Raw genomic sequence first — 23,855 nt, 5'->3', positions numbered from 1 at the left:
CGACCTTACTGTTACGACAACTCCGCCTGGCCTTACTTTTCTGAATTAATCGGGTGTAACAGCTTTTAAACACATGTGAATATCTTTTCTTCTGTCAAGGAGATTATCATTTATATCATGATTTTATTTGTGTGTGTACATTTTCAATTACAGGTTTACGATGCAACAAGACTCCACTGCATTATCTTGACATCCTTACTTGTGGCTTATATTCATTTATTTTCCTGGAATAACCAGAGACAGAATGGAGAAGAGACAGGCTCAAGCATCCTTTATTTAATTTTGCTCAGCCCTCTAGTTCTTCTTGCCTACATCATTTTATATTTTATGCTTGTAATGTAAGTAGCACAAACTTGTATGTATATAACCGTAAAGGCTTGCTGTGTTGAGATATTGAAAACTATTACACAAAATGGGGGTCCCGATAGCTCAGTTGGTAGAGCACTCACTTCGCATGCAAAAGGACTGTGGTTGATAACTGGTGCAGTTGAGATTTTTTCTGATCCCCTTTTCCACACAGCAGTGATTGCATAGCTGGGTTGGTTAGATCTGGTGGAAAGTACTTTGCCTTAGACTAGCTTCCTATCCAAAGGATAGCAAGCAATTGCTATTGTCTTGTTCCACTCTATTGAAACTGGCATAAACTCTGGCCCCATGGGCTTATTGGCTCTAAAGGACTTAATTACACAAAATTCATTTTGGATCTGTTTTGTAGGATCGATGGGTGAATTGATTGTTGTCATTGTTGGGTATTTTGTAAGGTTTGCACATGTCTGCTGTATGGTCGAATGTGACATTAAAGAAGTCTATTAATTTTCTTATTGGTGTCAATTGTGATATATAGATTTGGCTTGAATATTTTTCTATTTTTTTTCTTGATTAATTCTGTTAGTTTGGCTCATTGTCTGCTTGTAGTGAGTTGTCTTTTCACTAGATATCTACTTTTTCCAGGTCTCGATAAAACTGAATTAGTTCTGCAACCAATGATTTATAAGATGTATATCATGAGAAGAGCATGACATTGTCTCTGTCAAAGTGTGCATAATAGTTTGCATCTTTTCGTGATGAAACATTATAGAATGCTCAAAAATGTCAAAAAGATAAGAATATTTGAATAATTGCTTAATGTGAACATCAATCAGATATTTATTGTGGCATTTTGCCTAATGTGAACAGAATTGGAAACGGTACTACAGGTCACCATGAATCATCATGAAAAAACAATACATAGCCCATTTATTGTGAGAAGTATGAGAAGTGACAATTGCTGTTTGATATATCCAACTTTAAAGTTCTAAATGTTATAAAATAAATGCTTAAATAATATTTGAGTTTAAATCTGTATAACTTGAGGTTCAACTTAAAAGTCTCATCTTTTAAAAACTTTTTTTTTCTCGATTTGTCTCACATCTAACATGAGTATCTAGGCAACATAAAAATACATTCATCAAACACAAAATGATATGGACCAAATTTCAAAGCGAATTACTGCTGAAAAAGCAAATACTGTCACATCATATAAAAATTTTGAAACACATTTTACTATTTGATTGGGTTTGGTTTGGGTTTACAAGCAACCTTTTAATTTTAAATCAGCTCTGCATTTATAGGCACTCTAAAGAAAGTAAGACAAAAAGGGATAATCATACAGGGACCAGAGGTACTGTCTATGCAAGAACAATCCATTTGTGTGTTGTCTGCAATCACTTGTACAGTCAGTTGTACCCTGATACTAGCGATTTACAAAAAAGGAGAAAAAACTAAAGCAGAGAATTAATGACCAGTATCTATGAAAATGTTGCTGCTCGAAGCTCGAAGAAATAAATAACAATGTGAAATTGAATGTAGAATGAGGCTTACATTCAATTTCACATTGTTATTTATTTAGACCAGTATCTATCAGTCACCAGTAAAATACTGGAACACGTCATATTTTCTAACACTATGAATCAGATAGAGGCCAATAAAATTTAACAGAATCACAACATGGTTTTAGGAAAAAAAGTGATGTGAAACACAACTGATCACAACAATCAATGATCTATCAGAAAACATAAATAAAACATTCCAAACTGATGCCAGTTCGTTAGACTTAAGCAAAGCTTTCAACAAAGTCCACCACCATATATTGGCACTGAAATTATGGAGATATGGAGTACGAAACAAAACATTCCAATGGATTATGTCTTTCTTGACCAATCAAAGACAAGTAGTTGTCGTGGATGGCAAGTCATCAGAGTCAGCCCAAATGGTGTCTTTGTGTTCCTCAGGGCACAGTTCTCGGCCCCCTCCTATTCCTAATCTACATTAATGATATGGCAGAAAGTCTTACACAAGGAACCCAACTGAGATTGCAGATGACAGCCTTCTATATCGGACAATAAGAACTAAACGTGACACAGAAATTCTTCAAGCCGATCTAGATAGCTTACAATTTTGGGAAATAGAAATTAGCATGGAATTCTATCCTCAGAAGTGGCAGGTTCTAAAATTTACAAACGACAGAAAAATTATACATTTAACATACACAATACATAACACTGCACTAGAAGAAGTGAGCAAGGCGACATATCTAGGAGTAACAATAATTAACAAACTAAATTGGAATGATCATGTTACAAACATATGCAAAAACTCTACCTTAGGCTTCCTCAGAAGAAACCTATACGACAGCAGGAGGGAAATAAAGAAGTGCTACAAAGCCTTTATTAGACCTCCACTAGACTATAGTAGCTAGGTCTGGGATCCTCATCACAAATCAGAACTCCAAGAAATCAAACAAATACAAAACAGAGAAGTGAAATTTATAAATCAAAACGACAAAGGTAAAAAAACATGAAACTGATTTAAATCTCGAACCACTACAACAGAGAAGAAAGCGTGAGAAAGTAACAATATTTTGCTAAACAATCAAGTTAAATTACCCCTCTGTGTTATTCAATAAAATAAGAGGAAGTCATCCAAGTTTATGGTTCCCCACTCGAGAGTAGATGCACACTTGTTGTTCATACCATCGACATTAAAACAGCAGAATATTCTCACATCTCCAATGAAAGAAAAATACTGTGGTCTGTGGAATCTTCAAAATCTGAAATTACAGACTTAAAAGGAAGAGAAGAAGACCATGCCAAGAGGGTTTGAAAATGTACATCAATATCAATTAGATATATAAATGCCCAAGCAATATAGAAATGATTTACAAGAAAAAAATCACCCCTCACAAGAAAATTAATCCGTCTGACTGTCATCCAATTAGTAAAAGGCTCCAGATAGTATCCAATCAAAATCAAGACACATGACAAAACAAAATTGATATAAGTATAAGGGAATGAAGAGATAGCAAGTTTATGGACTTGTTTAGAATCGACTGGCCTAGGCAATCATTGATCCCACCGTCAGGGAAATTCCACCCATGAATCCATAAAATAAGAGCTTGTGATTGGATATTCATTTTTCCAAAACCATTTTTTCAGTAGAGACGGAAAGTTTTGATTGGTAACAGTTGATTTCTTTTCTCATTTAGAAACAGAAATACTTTATTTTGTCAGGTAAATGGGCAAATGAATTTAATTTCAAAGGTCAGTTTTCAAAATTTAACCTCTTGCTGCAGAGCCTTATGTGAAGACCATATATTTAACTAAGGGGGTAGAGATAACCTCAGAGACACTCAACTGAAAACTGATACTAGATTAATTAATACTGATTTATTTTGTTGTGGAGACCTCTAAAGTATTTTAGAAACATAAAATTACTTTTTAACATCTTTTCCATTGAGAAGAAAAGAAATTATTTAAAAAATCAAAACACTTAGAGTATGGACAACTAATATTATTTTACCCTTTTCCTGGCCACACTTATTGACTTATCTGTGGCCTTTGCTTGTGTGCACATTGCCAATCATATGCCTCCACAATGATTTATCCTCTGCCTCCCTCGTGTACTTGGAGTTTGTAGGAATGTTGCTTGTTGACCGCCTCAAACTGGTCAGGGACGTCAACTTCTATGTAGCCACTAAGTGTCAGGCTTTCAATGTTACCTCATCGCCCTCATGGCTAAGAAAGCCCATTTGTCTTCTTTTTATGGTTTTCACAATCTGTATGAATGGGTTTCCCTATTCTATGTAAAACTTCTTTGTTATTTTTACCGATCATTTGATGTTTAGCAATCTTCTGCATAACCACATTTTGAAAGCCTCTAGGTTTTGTAATTCCTTGTCAAGAGTCCAGGTTTTACATGTGTAGTGGATAGACAAGAAAATTTAAGTTCAGATCACCTTGAGTTTTGTGTTTAATTTAATATTGATAGCAGAGATGACTGGTCTTAGATTGTGGAATGTGTTTTTAGCGATTGCAATTTTTTGTTTTATTTCTGCAAAATCTCTAGCATTGTTCGTGATTGTTGCGCCAAGATGTTTTAACTTGTTTGATGGTTTCCCCTTTGCTAGTTAGGTGAAAAGATAAATCTTGATTTTGTTTATTGTGATAAAGACGGACTGTCTCAGCTCATTTGGTATGATGCCTTTGTTGTAGATCATATTATAAAATTATAAACTTTTGTCATTATGTCTATTCCTACATCGTCCAGTGCACCCAAAAGCTCAATTGAAATGTTATCCTGTCCAACGGCTTTTCCTTTCTTCATTTCTTCATTTGCAAGCAGCCTCTACTTCATCTGTCATGATTGTTTTACCATTACCATTATCTGGCAAACCTTTGGGGGCCGTGTCCCTGCCAACGTCTGCATAAAGATTTTTTTATATACTGTGCCCATTGATTTAAAATAGCATCATTGCTCATGATTATGTTTCCATTTGCATCTCTTAACTCTTTGAGCGCTGAGGTTATATTTGTATTTCTGTCACAAAATGGCAATTAAAGTTGGTGGGGTTCCTGACCTCCCATAGTGGGCAGGAAGATCACTTAGTGTGTCTTTTATACCTCTTTATCTGTTTTCTGAGTTGCTTTCTGTCTTTGTCTTGGAATGGTTTTGTCCTAGCTCAGGCCAGAGTCTTTGACTGGGAGGAAGCAGTCAGATGTATAGCTATTGTTTTGGGAGATGATATTTCTTCTTTGTAAATCATCTCTCTGTTATGTTACATGGTTTTTGTTGTTTTAGATATATAATGATTTATAAACATTTGGGTGTGATCCTCTTAGTGAGGACCTATGCTTGTGTCTGGATGAGACTTTTACGTGATCTCAAACTAAGTACACTGATATTGAGCTATTGGAATTCCCTACTTGACCCAATTACCCTTTGTCTTACCTTTTATTGAGTGCTTTAATTGTAATTCTAGAACTTTTTTACTATCTCATTTTCTTCCTTTTTACTGGCACTGATATGACCTAAATGTGTTGCAAGTGCCGTAAAACCCTTTTAAAAAACTCCCCTTTTTTGTTTATCTTAATGAGGATATTTATCTTTTTCATTTCTTGTAAAAGTGAGTTTCTTAGAACGTTTGAGTAATGTCTAAAATAGTTCTAATTAACTGCCCTGCGTTCCAATTAACTAGTAGAATTAAGTATAGAAAAAAATCCTGTCACAGACAAATCGTTCCAATTAAGTGACAGTGACTGTTTCGATAAAGCAATGTTCCAATTACCTGATTCGACTCTATTGTCATTTGTATGGCTAAAAAACTTTATAGCTAGGGGAATTAGGGTAAAATTGTGCAAATTAGTGATGAAAGCACCAAATTTGGTACAAAGTAACTTGAGACCACTATTAATCGATGTTGATGTAGAACCACGTTGAGAAATTCCTCTAACAGTGTAAAATGGGGAGATGAAAATCCGCCTATATGAGCTATATTAAAACAAAGGGGCGTAATCTATGAAATATTTGTTGACAATTCGGCGCTTTAAAAATATATTATTTTTATCCCGTGTAAGCGGTTGATTATTTTGGCTTAAATAATTATCATTGTTAAAAATGTGACTTTATGTGATATAGGACCGTATGGGCCGGTAGTATAGCTTTATTATGAGAACTGGAAGGGGGGTGGTGGGAGAGGAGGAGATGGTGCTGGTGATAGTTTTACTTGTGTTGTGTTGGTCATCATCGTGGTGAAGATGATGGTGGAAGTGATGTTGGTGATAATGATGATGATGATGATGAGGTGATTGTGGTGATAATAGTAGTGATAATGGTGATGATGATGATGTTGATGAGGTGGTGGTGGTGGTGATCTTGGTTGTGATGATGATGATGATGATGATGATGATGATCAGAATGATGTTGATGATGGTGGTGGTGGTGGTGGTGGTAGTGATGATCATGATTATGATGATGATGATGATGAGGTGATTATGGAGATAGTAGTATTGATAATGGTGGTGGGGATGATGATGAGGTGGTGGTAATCGTGGTTGCGGGGATGATGAAGAAGAAGATGATGATAATGATGATGATGATAATGTTGATGATGATGATGAGTATGGTGATGATGAGGTGGTGGTGGTGATAGTGGTAGTGATGGTGATGGTGGTAACTATTAATTTCGAAAATGAAAGACTTTCTTGGTGACGTATATTAACATTCCTAGATGATTAGGATCCAACAAAAATCAAATTAATTAGACAAATGACTGTGGAACACATTTTTCTTGGGAGGCTTGACTTGGGAGGCTTGAGAGAATTCAACAGTCAACAGCAGCCTTTTCTAGTTTATCTTGATCTCTTTGAATTATTTTAACGGCGCAAGATAAGCTAACACCTCGTTGTCAGCTTTTTCCATGGCAGTGTGTTCAAGAAAACCATATGTTGTCTTATTGAAGGCTAAAAATGTTTCCTTTCCTGAGGTTAGCTGTCGAGGCCTGGTAGGACCGGCTGGAGTCTTTCTCTGAACCTAATTGGGTGAACATACGACTGGGTGCAACCTCTTTCACAGCATTCTTTGCTATACATCTTGATTAATTCTGACAATTTATGGGCTCTCTCTCTCTCTCTCTCTCTCTCCTCTTCTCTTCTCTCTCTCTCTCTTTTCTGCTCTCTTCTCTCTCTCTCTCTCTCTCTCTCTCTCTCTCTCTCTCTCTACTTGAATGTTTTATATATAGCATGGCTCCAGAAAGGAGCGCTTTTGTGAAATACAACGAATAACAACTTGGAACAACCTAACAGAAAACATGAATAAACAACTCCAAACAGATGCTTTATCATTAGACTTTAGTAAATCATTTGATAAAGTCAATTACCATACTCTGGCTACTAAACTGCGGAGATATGGAATCATGAGTAACACACAAGACTGGATAATGGATTTTCTCACTAATCGTAAACAACTGAAAGAGCAATGTCAGACTCAGCTCCAGTACTACAGGTGTGTCCCTGGGTACCGTACTGGATCCCCTCTTGTTCCTTATCTACATCAATGATTTGCCTGAAAGATTGTCGCTAGGAACTCAACTGAGACCATTTGCGGATACAGAGCAATAAGGAATAAGAAAGACTCAGAAATTCTTCATCGGGACCTTGATTCCAGAAAATTACCAACAAAAGAAAGATAATACACAATACACAACAACACAATAGAAGACGTCACCAAAGCATAATATCACGGAGTAACGATAAACAATCGCCTGACCTGGAAAGACCACATTACAAACATATGCAGGAAGGCAAATTCCACCCTGGAATTCTTGAGAAGAAACCTCTTCGGCTACAAAGTAACCATAAAAGAGAAATGCTATAACGTTTATGTTAGACCAACACTGGAGTAAAGCGGTAAGGTATGGGATCCCAATCACACCTCCGAAATTAGGCAAATAGAATCAATTTAAAAAACCTATAAAATTCGTTCAACAAAATCCTCAAACAAATCAAAGTCATATGACACCCCATTTGGAACCATTGAAGGAAAGGAGAGAGAAGAATTAACTAAATGTATTTTACAAAGGTCAGAAAAACCAGGTCAGGTGTCATTACACGGCCTCCAACAGAACAAGAGGAAACCTGGCAAATTTATTTTGCCACAATCACTCGTTTCTGCCCTCAACTATACGACTTATGAACAATTTGGATTACTCCCAGTAAAACAACTGGGTATGCGGCTGCTGAGCCTTCCACGAGGAAGTTTCAGCTTGAAGAGGAAGAGGAAGAAGAAGAAACAATTTTAGCAACAGCAAAACTAGAACTTTGTTTGTTTTGGTAATATTTAGCATTTTTTTAAGTTCATAAAACGGACATGACAAATCTTCTGACAATGAATTCCCAGCGCAATCAAATCGCCATTTGAGAATAAGGAGAGAATCTGGACATCGTTTATAACTTCTGCAGCCACGCGGATATTTTCATTCATGTCTTTTGTCATTATTGAATGGAGGAAAGCTTCATGATATTGTTGCAAAGCATACAATGTGTCCTATTTCTTGTGATAACGTCATCTGAGGGAAAATGCATATTCTGCCTCCTTGGACAGTGGGATGATGAGAGATTGTCTAGATCGGGATAATTTGACAAGTTTTCTTGTGATTTCTCATTTTTCACAGCGTGTCTTCTGATTTTTTGTGGCCGTATATCAAGAGCGACAGAATTTGTGCCATTTGGAATCATTTTGCTTCAGGACCTCCAATGTATCCTCAGAGCGGTCTTCAACAGACAAATCTAGCTTGTCACTATCATTTGCTAATCCGTTAAAAGTCTTAACACCATAGCTGGTAGAACACTACGCTACAAACGGCACATACCATTGACCACAATATTTCCGCTTTGACAGAGCTGGACATTCTAATTTTTACTTGTTTTACCTCTTGACAAATAAATCATTTTGACCAATCCACCTCAATACTGCACTTTGCCATTATATAATTGTTAGTAGTTAGTACAAGATGTAGTACATTGTCAATGCCATGATTTAATGGGTTAAGTGACTTGATCACGAGATTGTTGGTGATGGGATTGAGGTGGTTCATGACGGTCATGTTAAAGAAGATGATGATACGGACATTTTCAACCTGAAATTTGAGTTGAACCATATTATTACGCAAACCACAATAATAACATAACTGTATTGAATTAGTGTGACACATAAAATTGAGGCTTAAGCGATATCTAGGTGCTCGGTATGCTGCTAATGATGATGACGATGATTATTATTATTATTATTATGTGGGTAAAAGGCGACAGATTTCAAGTCGACACCGTTTCGTGACCTTGCCGACCGAAAGCAGACGACACAACTAGCAACCGCAGAATGCGATGCATTGTTTATAGATATCTTCACATGAGCGGGCGTCTGTTATTTTCAAATAATTCTAATTTAATAAGACATTAAGAAAACAAAAATTCTACTCTTTGAAAGCTATCTGAATGTATAAAAGATATGAGAGGGAAAAAAATCTTTTTTTTTTTTTTTTCGTTTTCGTATTTGACCACCAAAACTTTGATTTCTTTGACTTCACAATCTCATGTTCCGCATTCCAATGCCGGTAAAATTTGAAATAACCAAATTGGTATACTTTTGGATTAAAAATAAATACTTTTGAAAATTATGTTACTCTCTTGGTAAATAAATGAATTTGATAGGTTGGGGAGCGTTCACATATTACGTCATCAGCTAGGGGGGGAGGGGGGGTCTACCAAATGTTGACATGTGTTGACATGGGGGAGGGGGGGGGGGGGGGTCAGACCCAAGATGATGTCATCAAAACATAGGCAAATTAGGCCTATTTTATTAAATGCAAGAGCTTCAAAAATGGCATTCCAAATAAATTAGCAAAAAGGTGGAAAATTAATTAAATGATGGAATCATCAAAACCGATTGAACTGCTCAAACTGCTTGCTACCATTCAGTTTTGATTCTGAAAAGTTTTCTTCATCAATCATTTGATTTGGTCCAAGGCAGAAACATTTTTGAATCAATTAATTTTATGTTTGGAAATTGAAACAGAAATTCATTCCACTAAAAGACTATTATGCTATAAAATAATTTGCCTCCTATACTATTTTAAATTACACTTTCTGAAATTTTTTTAATAGCACCTGCACCAAGTAGCCTAATTTAAATAATGTTTGTTAGATTTTATCTTTGCAAATTTAAATTTTATGTCCCCATTGTATCGTAAAACATATATTATCAACAGTTTCTGAAATTAATAAAATGTCTGAATGTGTTTTATCAAACGTTGATAATCAATGTTTATGGTTTGAAAAATGAATAATAAATATTGTGAAATTAAAGTTATCTTTTAGTTTTTATTAAATTAGATGACGTCATCATCTGTTGGGGGAGGGGGGGGGTCAGGTCAATGATGACAAGTGATGACTTGGGGGAGGGGGGGGGGGTCTAAAAAGGGCAAATTTTTGATGACGTAATATGTGAACGCTCCCTTGTATGTTATGAATAAATGATAAGTTATACTTCCGATTTTGATTTAAGCAACAATGTACATGTGTACTCGGTACCGATGACATAGTCTGTGACCTTTTGACACCAAAGCAAAATGTCGTTGTGAAGGCGGCAAGTTTCATCGCCACCGTGAATTTTTACACGATTTAAATTGCTGATATCTCAGCTCTTGGAGTAATGAGAAAGTGGTTCTATATCACAATTTAAACCTTAGAGCATGAACTTTTTTTCATTAAAAAATCATGCTTTCATCACTAATTTGCACAATTCGGGGGTTTTGTGTCCCTAATTCCCCTAGCTATTATGACTGTATAACAATCTGGTTAAAAGCACAGCAAAGACAAATCTCAGAATACTAAATGTAAACAATAAAAATGTCTGGTGATCACTTAAATTATTTAATTCATTCTAAATCTTGATAAAAAAGAAAACATGATGAATATAAATAAAACTAGGTCAAAATAGAAGCACAGTAATTTCATAATTGTGTATAAAATTCCAGGCCAAGTACATGTGATACAATACTAAAATATTGAGAGTTCATAAAGATCGCTTGCTGCTAGGCATGTTATAAAAATATAGGTGACCGGCAGTTTAAGTGAAAATTTGGCTTTGCTGGCAAGGCATGTTACAAAAATATAGGTGACTTGCATTTTAAATTAAATGAAAATTTGGCTCAATTTGGCTGACTGTTGAAGAAGGAAGGATTGTGAAGCACATTGGTGAATCCATTGAAATCTGCTTTGTAAATGTTTATATTTAATTTTATTTTCTTTAACTTTGGGGGATAAAATACTCTGCCTTATGAAAGAATATTTTATTTCAGGTGCAACCCTGAGATCACATATGGTCCAAATTGGAATAAACTATTGATACCTTCTACTTTTCGGGTATGTGGAAATCGTCCAAGTCTTGAGAAAATCATTCCTACTGGAATACTAAAGAATCCTCCATATTCTAAAGAGACAATACCTCCATCATATCATCATTTAGGATCTTCAGAATCTTTGGGGTAAGTGGAATAGAATCAGGAGACCTCTATGCTGTAATTTTTTAAATCTTAACTTTGGTGTAAATAAGGATAATATGGAACAACTGTGATGTTAAAATACTGGTTCCTTGGAAGTGCATACATTGGAACCTCCCGATAACGACATGCCACGGGACCGAGTTTTCATGTCTTTATCCGGAGGTGTCGTTATTTACAGGTTTCCAAGATGGCGGACAAAGTGGGCGTGGTAAGGCCCGGGGGACCAGTTTTTATTAACATTGACAAAACAAACAAAACATTGTAGTGTATTCCTCTTAGAGGGTTCTTGTGCGTGTGTCTGGATGAGACTTTTAGGTGATCTGAACTGAGTACACTGATAGTGTGCTCATGGAATCTACATCTGTTCCCTATTTAAACCATTCCCTTTCGTCTTACTTTTTCTTATGTCATTTCAATTGTAAATCTAGAATGTTTTTTACTATCCAATATTCTTCCTTTTTACTGGCGCTGATATGACATAGATGTGTCACAAGCGCTGTAAAACCCTTTAAAACAAACAAAAACAGGTAATTCGGACGCTGCGAGTTAGTTAAAATTCTCCTCCTCCTCCCACAAAAACATATACTACTACTGCTAACTACTACTACTAAACTACACTACTTACTACTACTATACTACTACTACTACCTACTACTATACTACTACTAACTACTACTACTACTACTACTACTACTACTACTACTACTACTGCTACTGCTACTACTACTACTACTACTACTACTAATTCTATCACCACATAATATCACATTTTCCAAGATTTTGTATTCACTTGCTTACACTTATATTTATACCTTGGTTTTTATTAATGCATATCAGCCAAGATTCGTCAAAAAAAAGCTGCGTTCTCATTGGTTTCAAAAGCTGCTTTATCATTGGTTCAAGCAGGAATCGTTTTTATAAACTTTGAGTACTCATACTCAGTATTTTTAGTATCAGATCTACGAAAACTGCTGAAAATCGCCAAAATGATGTCGTTATTCAGAGGTTTTATCAAAAAGTGCGTTGTTATTTGGAGGGTTTTTTTAAACTGATCTTTAATAGAAAAAAAATCGGGACCACGGGTCAATGTCGTTATCAGGAGGTTGTCGCTATTCGGAGGTGTCGTAATCGGGAAGTTCCACTGTACATTATGCAACTGATCTTCTGGTTCAGAGTGATAGCATCTTATTTTCAAGCCTAAACATTTGCTAGTCGTTAATAAAGATTATCCATTCTCGCTTTTTTAATAACCATAATCATGGGAATCTGCCTGTATATCCTACTACTAAAATAGTTTTCAGAAAAGAGATGCACATTTGAACAATTGGGATGGTTAATTCATCATGAAGCACAGACTAGGGCTTAAATAGCAACCCTGAACACGGGATTGGAATTATAGACATACCATTAGATCTATACCAAATAAAGTCAATTAAAATACAGCGGAACCCTTGTATGACAGGGACCTGGTTATAAAAGGGTTTTTTTTAAACCCATTTTTTCTCCTTATTTACCTTTAGTAAAATTTACCGGCTGTATTAGGACTTTTAAGAGGCTTATCGGTTTAAAAGTGATTACAACTAATTGAATTGCAATTTAAAGACATGATAATCAAACATTTGTTAATAGAATTATCAAACAAAGTAAAACGTGGTCATTTAATAAAGCATCAATTATGCTGCATACGGACACCTCAAACAAAATTTAAATCAAAGGTAAAGAAAGAAAACAAGAAGGATAATGCGTGCACAATAATATAGCTGAAACCCACTTAATAACTCAAAAAATGCATTAGCCCACACTACGTTCACCGAAGAGCTAGGCTATTATTATTATTATTATCCTATTATTAATATTAATAATATTATTTTTATTACCGCTATTATTATTATTAGTATCACTATCATCATCATTATCATCATTATTATTTTTTAAATTATGATTATTATTATTAGTAGTAGTAGTAGTAGTATCATTATTATTATTTATTATTATTATTATTATTATTATTATTTATTATATTATTATTATTATTATTATTATTATTATTATTATTATTATTATATATCATTATTATTATCATTATTATTATCATTATTATTATCATATTATATTATCATTATTATTATCATTATTATTATCATTATCATTATCATTATCATTATTATTATTATTATTATTATTATTATTATTATTATTATTATATTGTCATCATCATCATCATCATCATCATCATCATCATAATTATTAACACTATCTCATTTATATCCATTGGCAATACAGCCTATTATTCATAACAGCAATGAAGAGCGATATTTAAATAATAATGATAAATATTAAAACCGCACATCTTCTCTTAAATGGACAGAGGGCTCTGAGCACACAACAGTTCCAAAAAAAAAAAAAAGAAAGCAATATTAGGGAAGTTAAAAAAACAGCTGATTTATTATACTGTATTTTCAAATAGAATTACTTGGAATGAAAATATTCAGTATAAACTTCTGGCATTTATTTGATACACAAAGAAAACAAGAAGAATAAAGAGGAGGGATTGAGAGTGCTTTATATAAGTAATGAATTTGAAGGTGTAGAAATAGTTGTTGCTGAGCTATATGCAGAAGGGAAAGGCAAATGATTACTCTCTTAGAATGTGGTTAGCCCTGAATTCCATGGTGCCGTCACTTTCAATTTAACACATGTCAGGAAACTCTCTCTTGTGTTTCTTTGCGCTATAGGTCTATGAGTTTATATAAAGAAGAAAAAGATGATGGCACTTGACAAATAAGCAGAAATAAGAACTAGCAGTAACCGTAACTTAATCACAAAAGACAATAAAAATATACTCTCATTAGGTTACCATTTATACCTTTAATAGGAACACTGAGTTTATTAATTTACACTTCGTGAAGTTGTTTTTTGGTTCCTGTATATTTAAAAGTTTGTTAAAATGTTGCATCCATCTCCTCTTAATCTCTTTTTTTTCAGTAGTCAGCAATTCACTGGCCCAAAATCATGCGATGGAAATTTCTCTCTGATTATGCTAAATCTCACTGAGAATTTAAGTTTGACAGGATTATTTGACTGTACTTATTTATAGTATAGTTTGATAAGACAAGGTTTCATATTTGATTTAAAGGAATTAAAATTCACTTTTTTATGAGAGGATTCACGACCTGTGCTTTTAACAAAATAAAAATCACTCGTCAAATTTCCTGACTGCTTATTTCATATTTTAATAATATCCTTTGATTGTTTAGTGCAAAACTTCTCGGGGGTTAGATAAAGTGCAAGCAAGTTTTTTATGTATAGCTAAGTGCAATCATAAGCTTAAAAAAACAATGATGCAAATCTCTTTATCAATCTTCTTTTTCTCTTCTCTATAAGTAATTTAAAAAGGGGTCTCGAGACTGAATTTTTTAATGAATGGATGCTATAATTTTATTTGTTTTTGCAGTAAATCAGGAGATAAATAATTTTTAGTACAAAACTGAATTTTCTCACATTCAATAAATCTGTTTTATTGTTAATCACTTTCAATTTCTACAGGACAATCACGGTGAGAACTTTATTAACTTTAATTTGTCTGCTTATTTATTATGTATTTGTATGTTACATTTTATTTATTTCAAAATTGTGTGCTGATTTGGCAGAACCTGTCAGATGTCGCACAGCTAATTTTGAGATACATGCGAATAAAGGTGAAAAATTGTTATCCGCATGATTTTTGTTTTTTCACTTCATTGTTTTTATTATCCATCCAACTACTTTCTCACGAAAGGATTTTACAGTTTAAAGCTTATAGATAATTTAATTAATTTTTTTCCTGAGCTCTATTGAAGCGAAATACCCTGAAAATTGACCTAAAATCTGCCTCTATGGTAGAGGATTTCAATTCAATGCTGAGATCCCAGTTTTACCAAACCCCAATATATTACATTTTTTTTGGTGGTCATTTGTTCGCTCTTTGGAATGCAATCAGTGCACATGAATATAAGCTACCATTGAGTCAGTATAACGAACATGCATAGCTACTAACAAAATGAGTATGCGATAAGCAGTATGGTCTAACATTCCATTTATTGTCCTGTGTGAAATATTGTGTTATCAATAAAATCATGCGACTATCGCATTTTCCTTTCAAATTTATATCATCATTTACAATATAAGATATCTACAAGTCAATATCAATATCTGACAACTAAAATAATATCACAAATGACATAGTAACTATGAGTACTGAGAGAGCAATTGGCCAGCGAGGATGAAGCCACACACAAACCTCCTCCTCCTAAAATATCATGTCAAGTAATCAAGAAGGGCAAAAAGGGGGAAATAAAGTCAAAATATTTGGTTTGTGTTACAAAAGTGCTTTAATTTTTATTTTTTGGTATGAATATGGTGTGCAAGTGCTGTTGTGATGATAATGTAACTGTATTTTGAACAATTTGTAGTAAATATGTATGCTTTGTCTTTATAAGTGATATTCTCCTTCTAAAATTTTTGGACCCCCCTTCCTTCAAATGTGAATTATTTTGGCCTAATTAAGATAATTACACAATTTAAATTGCATTTTGTCCAGCAATGATGCTTCTATTTAAATATATATAATATGTGATTTGAAAGTTTCCGACATCCGACGAGTTTTGCAGAACACCACACAATTGTGTTTGTATTGTCCTCTTTTGAGAGAGAGAGAGTGAAGGGGGGGGGGGGGGGGGGGGGGGGAGAGGGGAGAGAAAACCACGTCTTGCATTTAATAGAGGAAAATCCAACAAATTCATGTATCTTGCAGTGTTGCACATTACTCAATCATTTATGACATGGTTAATGGTTGGAAATCCTGACCTCCCATAGTGGGCAGGGAGGTACATGCTGTGTCTTCTATCCCCCCCCATACCCGTTTCCAATGCTTTCCTGTCATTGTCTTGGAATGAGATTACTTAGTTTTGTCCTGAACCTTGCTGGAGTTCCTTGACTGGGAGGGAAACAGTCGAATATATAGTTATAGTTTTGGGAGATGATATTTTTTTCCTTGTAGATCATCTCTCTGTTATGCATTGTATTATGTTTAGTTTACATATTATATTATATGATTGGTAAACATTTGAGTGTATTCCTCTTAGATGGGACCTGTGCTTGTGTCTGGATGAGACTTTAAGGTGATCTCAAACTAAGTACTTTGGCGGTGTGCTCTTGGAATCTACATCTGTTCCCTGTTTGAACCAATTCCCCTTTGTCTCACCTTTTCTTTTGTGCTTTAATTGCAATTCTAGAACTTTTTACTATCTCATTTTCTTCCTTTTTACTGGCGCTGATATGACGTTAATGTGTCGCAAGCGCCGTAAAACCCTTTAAAACAAATAAAACAAAAAACATGACATGGTTAAATGGAATAGAAGATACCTCAAAGCCTTGTCTGACACTAGTTATTTTCTTTGAAGCTGATATTGCTCCCACCCTTAATGCAGCCAAATGCCAGAGTTGTCAAGTGTATCATTTGCAGATTATTGGGTAAATTAAGTTCTCATCAGTGCAGGGAAAGGCAATCATTTGAAAACAATGTCACAAAACATATTAGGGAGAAACTGCCAAGAGATTATGCGACAGGTTTGACCTACATCTGCAGTCCAAACCTATTGTCTACCACTTTTATAGTTCTAGTCATCGTGGAGTGCATGACATCCAATTTGTCGTCCTTCAGTTCTGCCACACCACTAAACATCATAGAAAATATGGAGAAGCAGAACATATACTCAGACTTAACACCCTGTCACCTCATTATTGCTTGACCTTAAAACTGGAGCTCATTTGAATACTATACAACCTTTATCTCTTGCCTGCTCACACTCCCCCACAGCCATGATCAGTTCCTCCATACTTGTTTACTATTACTACTGCTACTACTACTACTACTACTACTACTACTACTACTACTACTACTACTACTACTACTACTACTACGACTTCTACTGCTGCTGCTGCTACTGCTGCTGCTACTACTACTACTACTACTACTACTACTACTACTACTACTACTACTACTACTACTACTACTCCTACTACTGTGAGTGCTAATGTTACTATTACTATAGACCTGCGTATTGCCTACTATTATGAAAAATTCATATTATTACGAAATATTGGCTCCAATTTATGAGAAATCTCTGAGTCATTAAACCTTATTGAATATGAAAGTTGACGCCAGGCCACATAATTTTAAGATTTTAAAGTGTTCTTTAATTCTTGTTAGGGTAAATTGCTGATTTTAAAGTAAATTATAGCAACCACTATTTATATCTCCTTACAAATTTTTACATTTTCAAGTAGGCAGGTCTGCTACTACTACTACTACTACTACTACTACTACTACTACTACTACTACTACTACTACTACTACTACTACTACTACTACTACTACTACTACTACTACTACTACTACTACTACTACCACCACTACTACTATTAATACTACTACTACTACTATTACTACTACTACTACTACTACTACTACTACTACTACTACTACTACTACTATTACTACCACCACTACTACCACCACTACTACTACTACTACTACTACTACTACTACTACTACTACTACTACTACTACTACTACTACTACTACTACGACTACTACGACGACGACAGCGACATCAACAATTGGGTAAATTAAGTTTATATACTTAGAATGTTGACTCCAATCTCCAGTCTTAGTCCACTGCATGCTTTCATTTCAGGTCTATCTTTGCTTGAGATGTATGCCCAGGTAAAATGAATACCTACATACTAAGGGAGCATTTTTGTTTGCAAAATTTGCTGATGTGACCTATCTGATAATTTTTTAATGTTACAATATGTTTTCTTTTTATTTGTAGCAAAGAAACAATCACAATAACTCAAGTTCAAGGGAGATAAGAGACCCTGACTCTGTAAGTTATCTTTATAATAAAATATTTAAGGCCTTTACAAATTAGAAGTTATTTTTCTAAAGACACTGTAATTCAACTTATTAAAGTGTGTGCATATTTTTAAAAAGTTCTAGAAGTTACTTGATAGTTTAGAAAGAGGGATACTTTGAAAAATCCTCATGAGTATGGCATTACCGAAAAAATCATAAAGAATATATCAGCTATTCACAATAGATTTTAAATCAATATTAGAGTATTACAAGGCTGCATCTTTTCATGTTATTATTCACACTAGTCAATGATTACATCCATTCCAGACAAGATAAAGGTGATGCTAGGAAAACCACTTTCAGATCTAAATTTTGTGAGTGATATAAATCAACTGAGAGTATCAAATAGATAGAAAACTTTTCAGAACCTTTAGGGTCCATGGAGCCGGAATTTATCCTGGTTTCTACAGCGTGAAATGGACAATGGCAAATGTTTGCTACCCTTGGAAGTATTTTTCACCAGATCTAATAGATCCAGTTACCCAATCACTGTTGAGTGGATATGAAAAAATCTCAACTTCAACTGGGTACGATCTCAGTCCCTTTGAATCAAGTGCTGTGCCAACTGAGCTAGTGGGATCCCCATAGAGAAATATACAGATGATAAAAAAGTACCATGGAAAAGGTTGTCTTGCATTTCAATGCAAAGAAGTGTGATACAATAAGCACTATGAGAAAGAAAGCTCATCAATATAAAACACAACTGCTCACATTCTTTGGAGGGAAAATTGCTGAACAGGCCTATGAGACCTTAGTGTGGCTTGGAGTGGGTCATTAAGGGGAAGAGAAAGCCTGACTGTCCCATAACATTCTGATGGAGAATGAGAATGTTAGTGTAGAGGAATAGTGCAGATGGAAGTCCCAGAGAACAGCAAGCCATACAGTCTCTGGATATTTAATTTGGAGAAATTTTGTCCAAGCCTTACGTTCCTCTTGGCACCGAGAGACTTTAGGTAAGGTTAGGTATGGAAGCAAAATAAACCTGTGGAAAATCCGGAAATGAAAATAGAAAAGGAGATGTTTTTCATTCAAAAACATAAAACTTATTATAAACTTAACATACATGACAGTAACATCTACCATTCTATGTGCAGATATGTTCATAAGATGCTCAGAAAATGTATGCAATCCTCAGCAATTAAGTAGAAGGATAGAAGAGGAACGAGGAACAAGTGATAATGAGAATTAGAGAGAGAGAGAGAGAGAGAGAGAGAGAGAGAGAGAGAGAGAGAGAGAGAGAGAGAGAGAGAGAGAGAGAGAGAGAGAGAGAGAGGTGGGGACAGTTATACATGAAAGCTCGGATGATTCGGGTGTGTTCAGAAGATGCATGATAATAGAAACTCAAAACACATTTTATTTGAAATCCAATGGGAAATGGAAAAGAAGCCAGCCTTGGTGTGCAGGATGTGGTGTATTGTAGATTGCTAATGATAATTTGTTAAGTAGAAAACGTCAACAATAGTCAGCCATTTTGGAATCGAAGTGATTCTTTTTATTCTTGAAATAACGTAATCGAATACTGATATTTGGGTACTCAGGTATCCCACAATCTCCCCCTTAAAAAAATTAGATGATGTAAAAAAAAATGAGCTATTATACTTTCGCTCGTTTTGGTTTACATAATGGTTCATTCATTCTTACATTTGTTTTATACAGCTTAAATGATTAATTAAGAGTAAATGAAAAAAAAAAAAAAAATAATGTTTGCATACGAGGAAAAAAAAATTATCTCATATATCAATGATGAGTAAGAAAAAGTGTTTCTTCTGTGTAGTACTAAACTAGTTGAAGTGGTCAACAGTTCATAATGATAAAAGAAAACACAGTAATGGACTCTAATAGTCTTATCTAGTGTCTACTTCATGCGGCTGTGTAGATGCAAAGTGTTTTTGTGTTTGTGGTCGTAACGTCACGAATATTTCTTCCAATATTATAGTCAAGCTTAAGGCTTATACAGTGCACTCTGGATACGTCGACGTTGCCTAAGTCGATTTTTACCCAAGTCGATTTTTTTTCTTGGTCCCTCCCCCTTCTTCCTATATAACATTAGTAAATAAAAAAAAAACTCCACATAAGTCGATGTCGCTTAAGTCGATGTTCTTATCACTCATGACTACAAAAAAATCACAAATAAACAAGTATTTCCATTGGTTAAAAAAGCTACCAGTAAGAATTTTAAGTGGTTAAGAATATACGTGAACGATTGGCGCACATTGATGTGATGTAGGTGCTTTGCCTGACGTCCGAGTTCAATGTACATGAGCAGTATTGAATAACTTTAATTTCTCCATCTCAAATTTTACTTTGTCGCAACTTCAAGTTCAAGATTTTTTTTGGTTCTAATCCCAGGCCATCCTATGTAATGGCCCTCTTAATTAGTATCAATTTTATCAAGAGGAATTCAAGTCAAGTCTACAACTACAATGGCAAACCTATCGCGGAAAAGGAAGATTCGACGCATTTGGAAAGTTTGGCATGCGACAGAAAATCATCGCATAGGAAATTAGCATACCAGCTATTTCTGTCTCGAAGATTTACAATAAGCATAACCTTGACCTAGAGGCTCCTACCCTTCCGCTTTTCGCGGAATAATTTCACTTAATTGGTTAACATTCCACATTCAAGGCATTCTCATCGAGGAAAATTTAAAAAAAAAAAATCTCTAGCGAAAAAAAAGTGAGCTATGGCTTATTTCGTCATCTCCTATGGTCAATCAACACACATTTTGTATGTCTGATTAGTCTCTTCAAAGTGTGTGCTGCTGATGTCGGATATTATATGTTTGGGAGGGGGTTGACCGAAGTATTATTATTATTATTGTGACTCCAATTCGTGAGGTCAATGACCTTGGTAATATTATATGTTGGCTTCAATCGGTAATAATATTATTTGAGTACGGTCAGCTTTTTCCCTATTTAATTTTAGCCCTGTGTACGTGTGTGTGTGTGTGTACCGGCACGCGCGTTTGCTTGATTAGGTGTGTGTGTGTGTGGGGGGTGGGGGGGGGGGGGTCCTGACAAGGTTAAATCCATCCATTCAATGCTTTGCTCTCAGACGGCCAGGACCTGTGTGTTCTCTATTATTATTTTACCCCATTCTTAGTCTTTACACAATCTGTACATTTTTACACATTTTGAATTTTTAATCATTTGAGTACTTTTGGATTGTCTATTACATTTTCTGTTGCAAAGTATGTCATAGTCAATAACAGTAAGTTGATTCCGCTTTTTTATCTCAAATTCCGATTTTTATGTATTCTGATTCCTCTATGGGACTATTGGGGGTAGGAGCCTCTGATGACCACTATGAAGGGACATACTTATTCTAGATTGGTTTGCTTTGTTCAAATGAGTTTTTGCTCATTTGGTTACACTCCGGTTAAGTTGATTTTCGGATAAGTCGATTTTTTTTCTCGGTTCCCCTGGGCATCGTCTTATCCGGAGTCCACTGTAAATGGCCATGCCTACAGTGTGAATTTGTTTGGTTTTCTCACGTTGCGACCACTTCTCGTAGTGTAAGGTGCACTTGTAGTGTTGTGATTGTTTTGAGATTGCGTTCTCTGTGACATGTTGTCAGAGAGAGTTAGAGAATTTGGGAATTCTCTATGTGGTGAGGGCGGGACCTCGACCTGTGACCGCCTAGAATTTGGATCTCGGTCATTTGCTGGGGTTGTTTGAACCATGGTTGGTATCTCTGTCATTCTGAAGTTTGGGATGATGTCCAATAGTGGTGCCGGTGCTGGTTTGCTTGTGATTGCAGGGGTGCTTGTGTGAACAATTTGGTCTGAGTGTCGTCTCCATATGGCTCCGGGAGCTGTTTTGACTTCAAAGGTGCGTGTTCCCGTTTGGGCATGTATTACGCCGTGTTGCCATCGTTGGTGTCCGCGGTAGTCTCGGACCAGGACGTTGTCTTCGTTGTCGAAGTTCCTGGTGTTGGCAGAAGAGTGAGTACGAAGCTGACGGTCTTGACATGAAGATACTCTTGTATGAATGCTTGGTCGAATGATGTCTAGGTGAGTTCGCAGATGTCTGCCAAACATAAGTGATGCTGGGCTCTCGTTTGTTGTGGTGTGTGGTGCATTCCTATAAGCAAACAGGAATCTTGCAAGTTTGGTATGGATGGTACCCTTCTCATCTTTTGAAGCTTTCATTGCTTGTTTGAAAGTTTGGACCATTCGCTCAGCCAGCCCGTTGGTTGCTGGATGGTAGGGTGTGCTAAGGGTGTGCTTGATTCCATTGACCTTTGTGAAGGATTTGAATTCATTGGATGTGAACTGCACACCGTTGTCAGATACGAGCTGTTCAGGTAAACCAAATCTTGCAAAAAGATTGCTTAATATGTTGATTGTTGAAATGGATGTGGCGTTGGATGTCTGTATTATTTCGGCCCATTTGGAATGGGCGTCGACGACCACTAGAAACATTAATCCCATGAATGGTCCCGCGAAGTCTATTTGAATTCTTTGCCATGGCTTGTCAGGCCAGTGCCATGGGTGAAGAAGAGCTTTCGGTGGATCAGGTTGAACTGAAGCACAACCAGGGCACCCTTTTGTAGTTGTTGTCAAAAGCAGGCCACCAGAAGTATCCCCTAGCCAAATTTTTCATTTTGACTATACCAATGTGTCCTTCATGAAGAACACTTAAGATTTTTGCATGCAGTTTTTGTGGAGGGATGAGTCTATATCCCCAAAAGAGACAGTTTTGTTGCACTGACAGTTTTGTTTGTTGAAGTAAGGTTTCAGTTCTTCATTGTGTCTGTCAGTTTGGACGTAATGTATGACTTGTTACAGTGTTTTGTCGTGGCGTGATTCTTTGGCAACGTTTGCTGCGTTGACTGGTAAGGACTCTATTACTTCTGTATAGAATAGTTCATCTGCTGAATCTGCCTCTTGACTTGAAGTTTTGGTGGGTAAAGGCAATCGTGAAAATCCGTCTGCATTAGCGTTTGACTTGGAGTTCCTGTATTCGATTGAGTAGTCGAAGGCTGAAAGGAAAATTGCATATCTCTGTTGTCTGGCTGCAGACATTGCAGGGACTGGTTTTGTGGGCGAGAAGATGTATTTGAGTGGCTGATGGTCTGTGATTAGTGTAAAGTGCCTGCCACATACATAATTGAAGAACTTTTTAACACCCCATGTGATAGCTAGAGCTTCTCTGTCTAGTTGGGAGTAATTCTGTTCTGCCTTATTGAGGGTTCTTGAGGCGTATGCAATAGGTCTTTCGTCGCCTTCTGGTGTGATGTGCGAGAGAACGCAGCCGATGCCGTATGGTGAAGCGTCACAGGCAAGTCGCAATGGTAGATCGGGGTCGTAGCGCATGAGGACTTTGTCCGAAGCGATCATTGTTTTTATTTGAATGAAAGCATGATCAGCTTCAGTTGACCATTCAAATTTTGTGTTATCTTGTAGAAGATTGTACAGTGGCTTCGCAATTTGAGCTACATTTTCCAGCCACTTGTAATAATTTACAAGCCCGAGGAATGATCTGAGTTTTGTTTTGTTTGTTGGCTGTGGTGCGGCGATGA

General features: G+C 35.8%; 1 protein-coding gene across 1 annotated transcript in view; it reads left to right on the top strand.

Moving 5' to 3' along the window:
* The window catches only part of LOC144958812 (uncharacterized), a 104,015-nt gene that overhangs the window by 75,105 nt on the left and 5,055 nt on the right, over nt 1-23,855 (top strand). The window contains exons 31-33 of the mRNA XM_078891027.1: nt 154-338; nt 11,171-11,356; nt 18,250-18,303. Of these exons, the coding sequence (XP_078747153.1) occupies nt 154-338; nt 11,171-11,356; nt 18,250-18,289 (411 nt within the window). The 3' untranslated portion in view covers nt 18,290-18,303. The remainder of the gene's footprint in view (nt 1-153; nt 339-11,170; nt 11,357-18,249; nt 18,304-23,855) is intronic.

The sequence above is a fragment of the Berghia stephanieae genome, chromosome 13 (genome assembly GCF_034508935.2).
Source record: "Berghia stephanieae isolate SIO BIC M18660-M18661 chromosome 13, UCSD_Bste_1.3, whole genome shotgun sequence".
Taxonomy (NCBI): Eukaryota; Metazoa; Mollusca; class Gastropoda; order Nudibranchia; family Aeolidiidae; genus Berghia; species Berghia stephanieae.
Note: the sequence above shows the minus strand (reverse complement) of the source record. Positions and strands in the feature narration are given on the sequence as shown.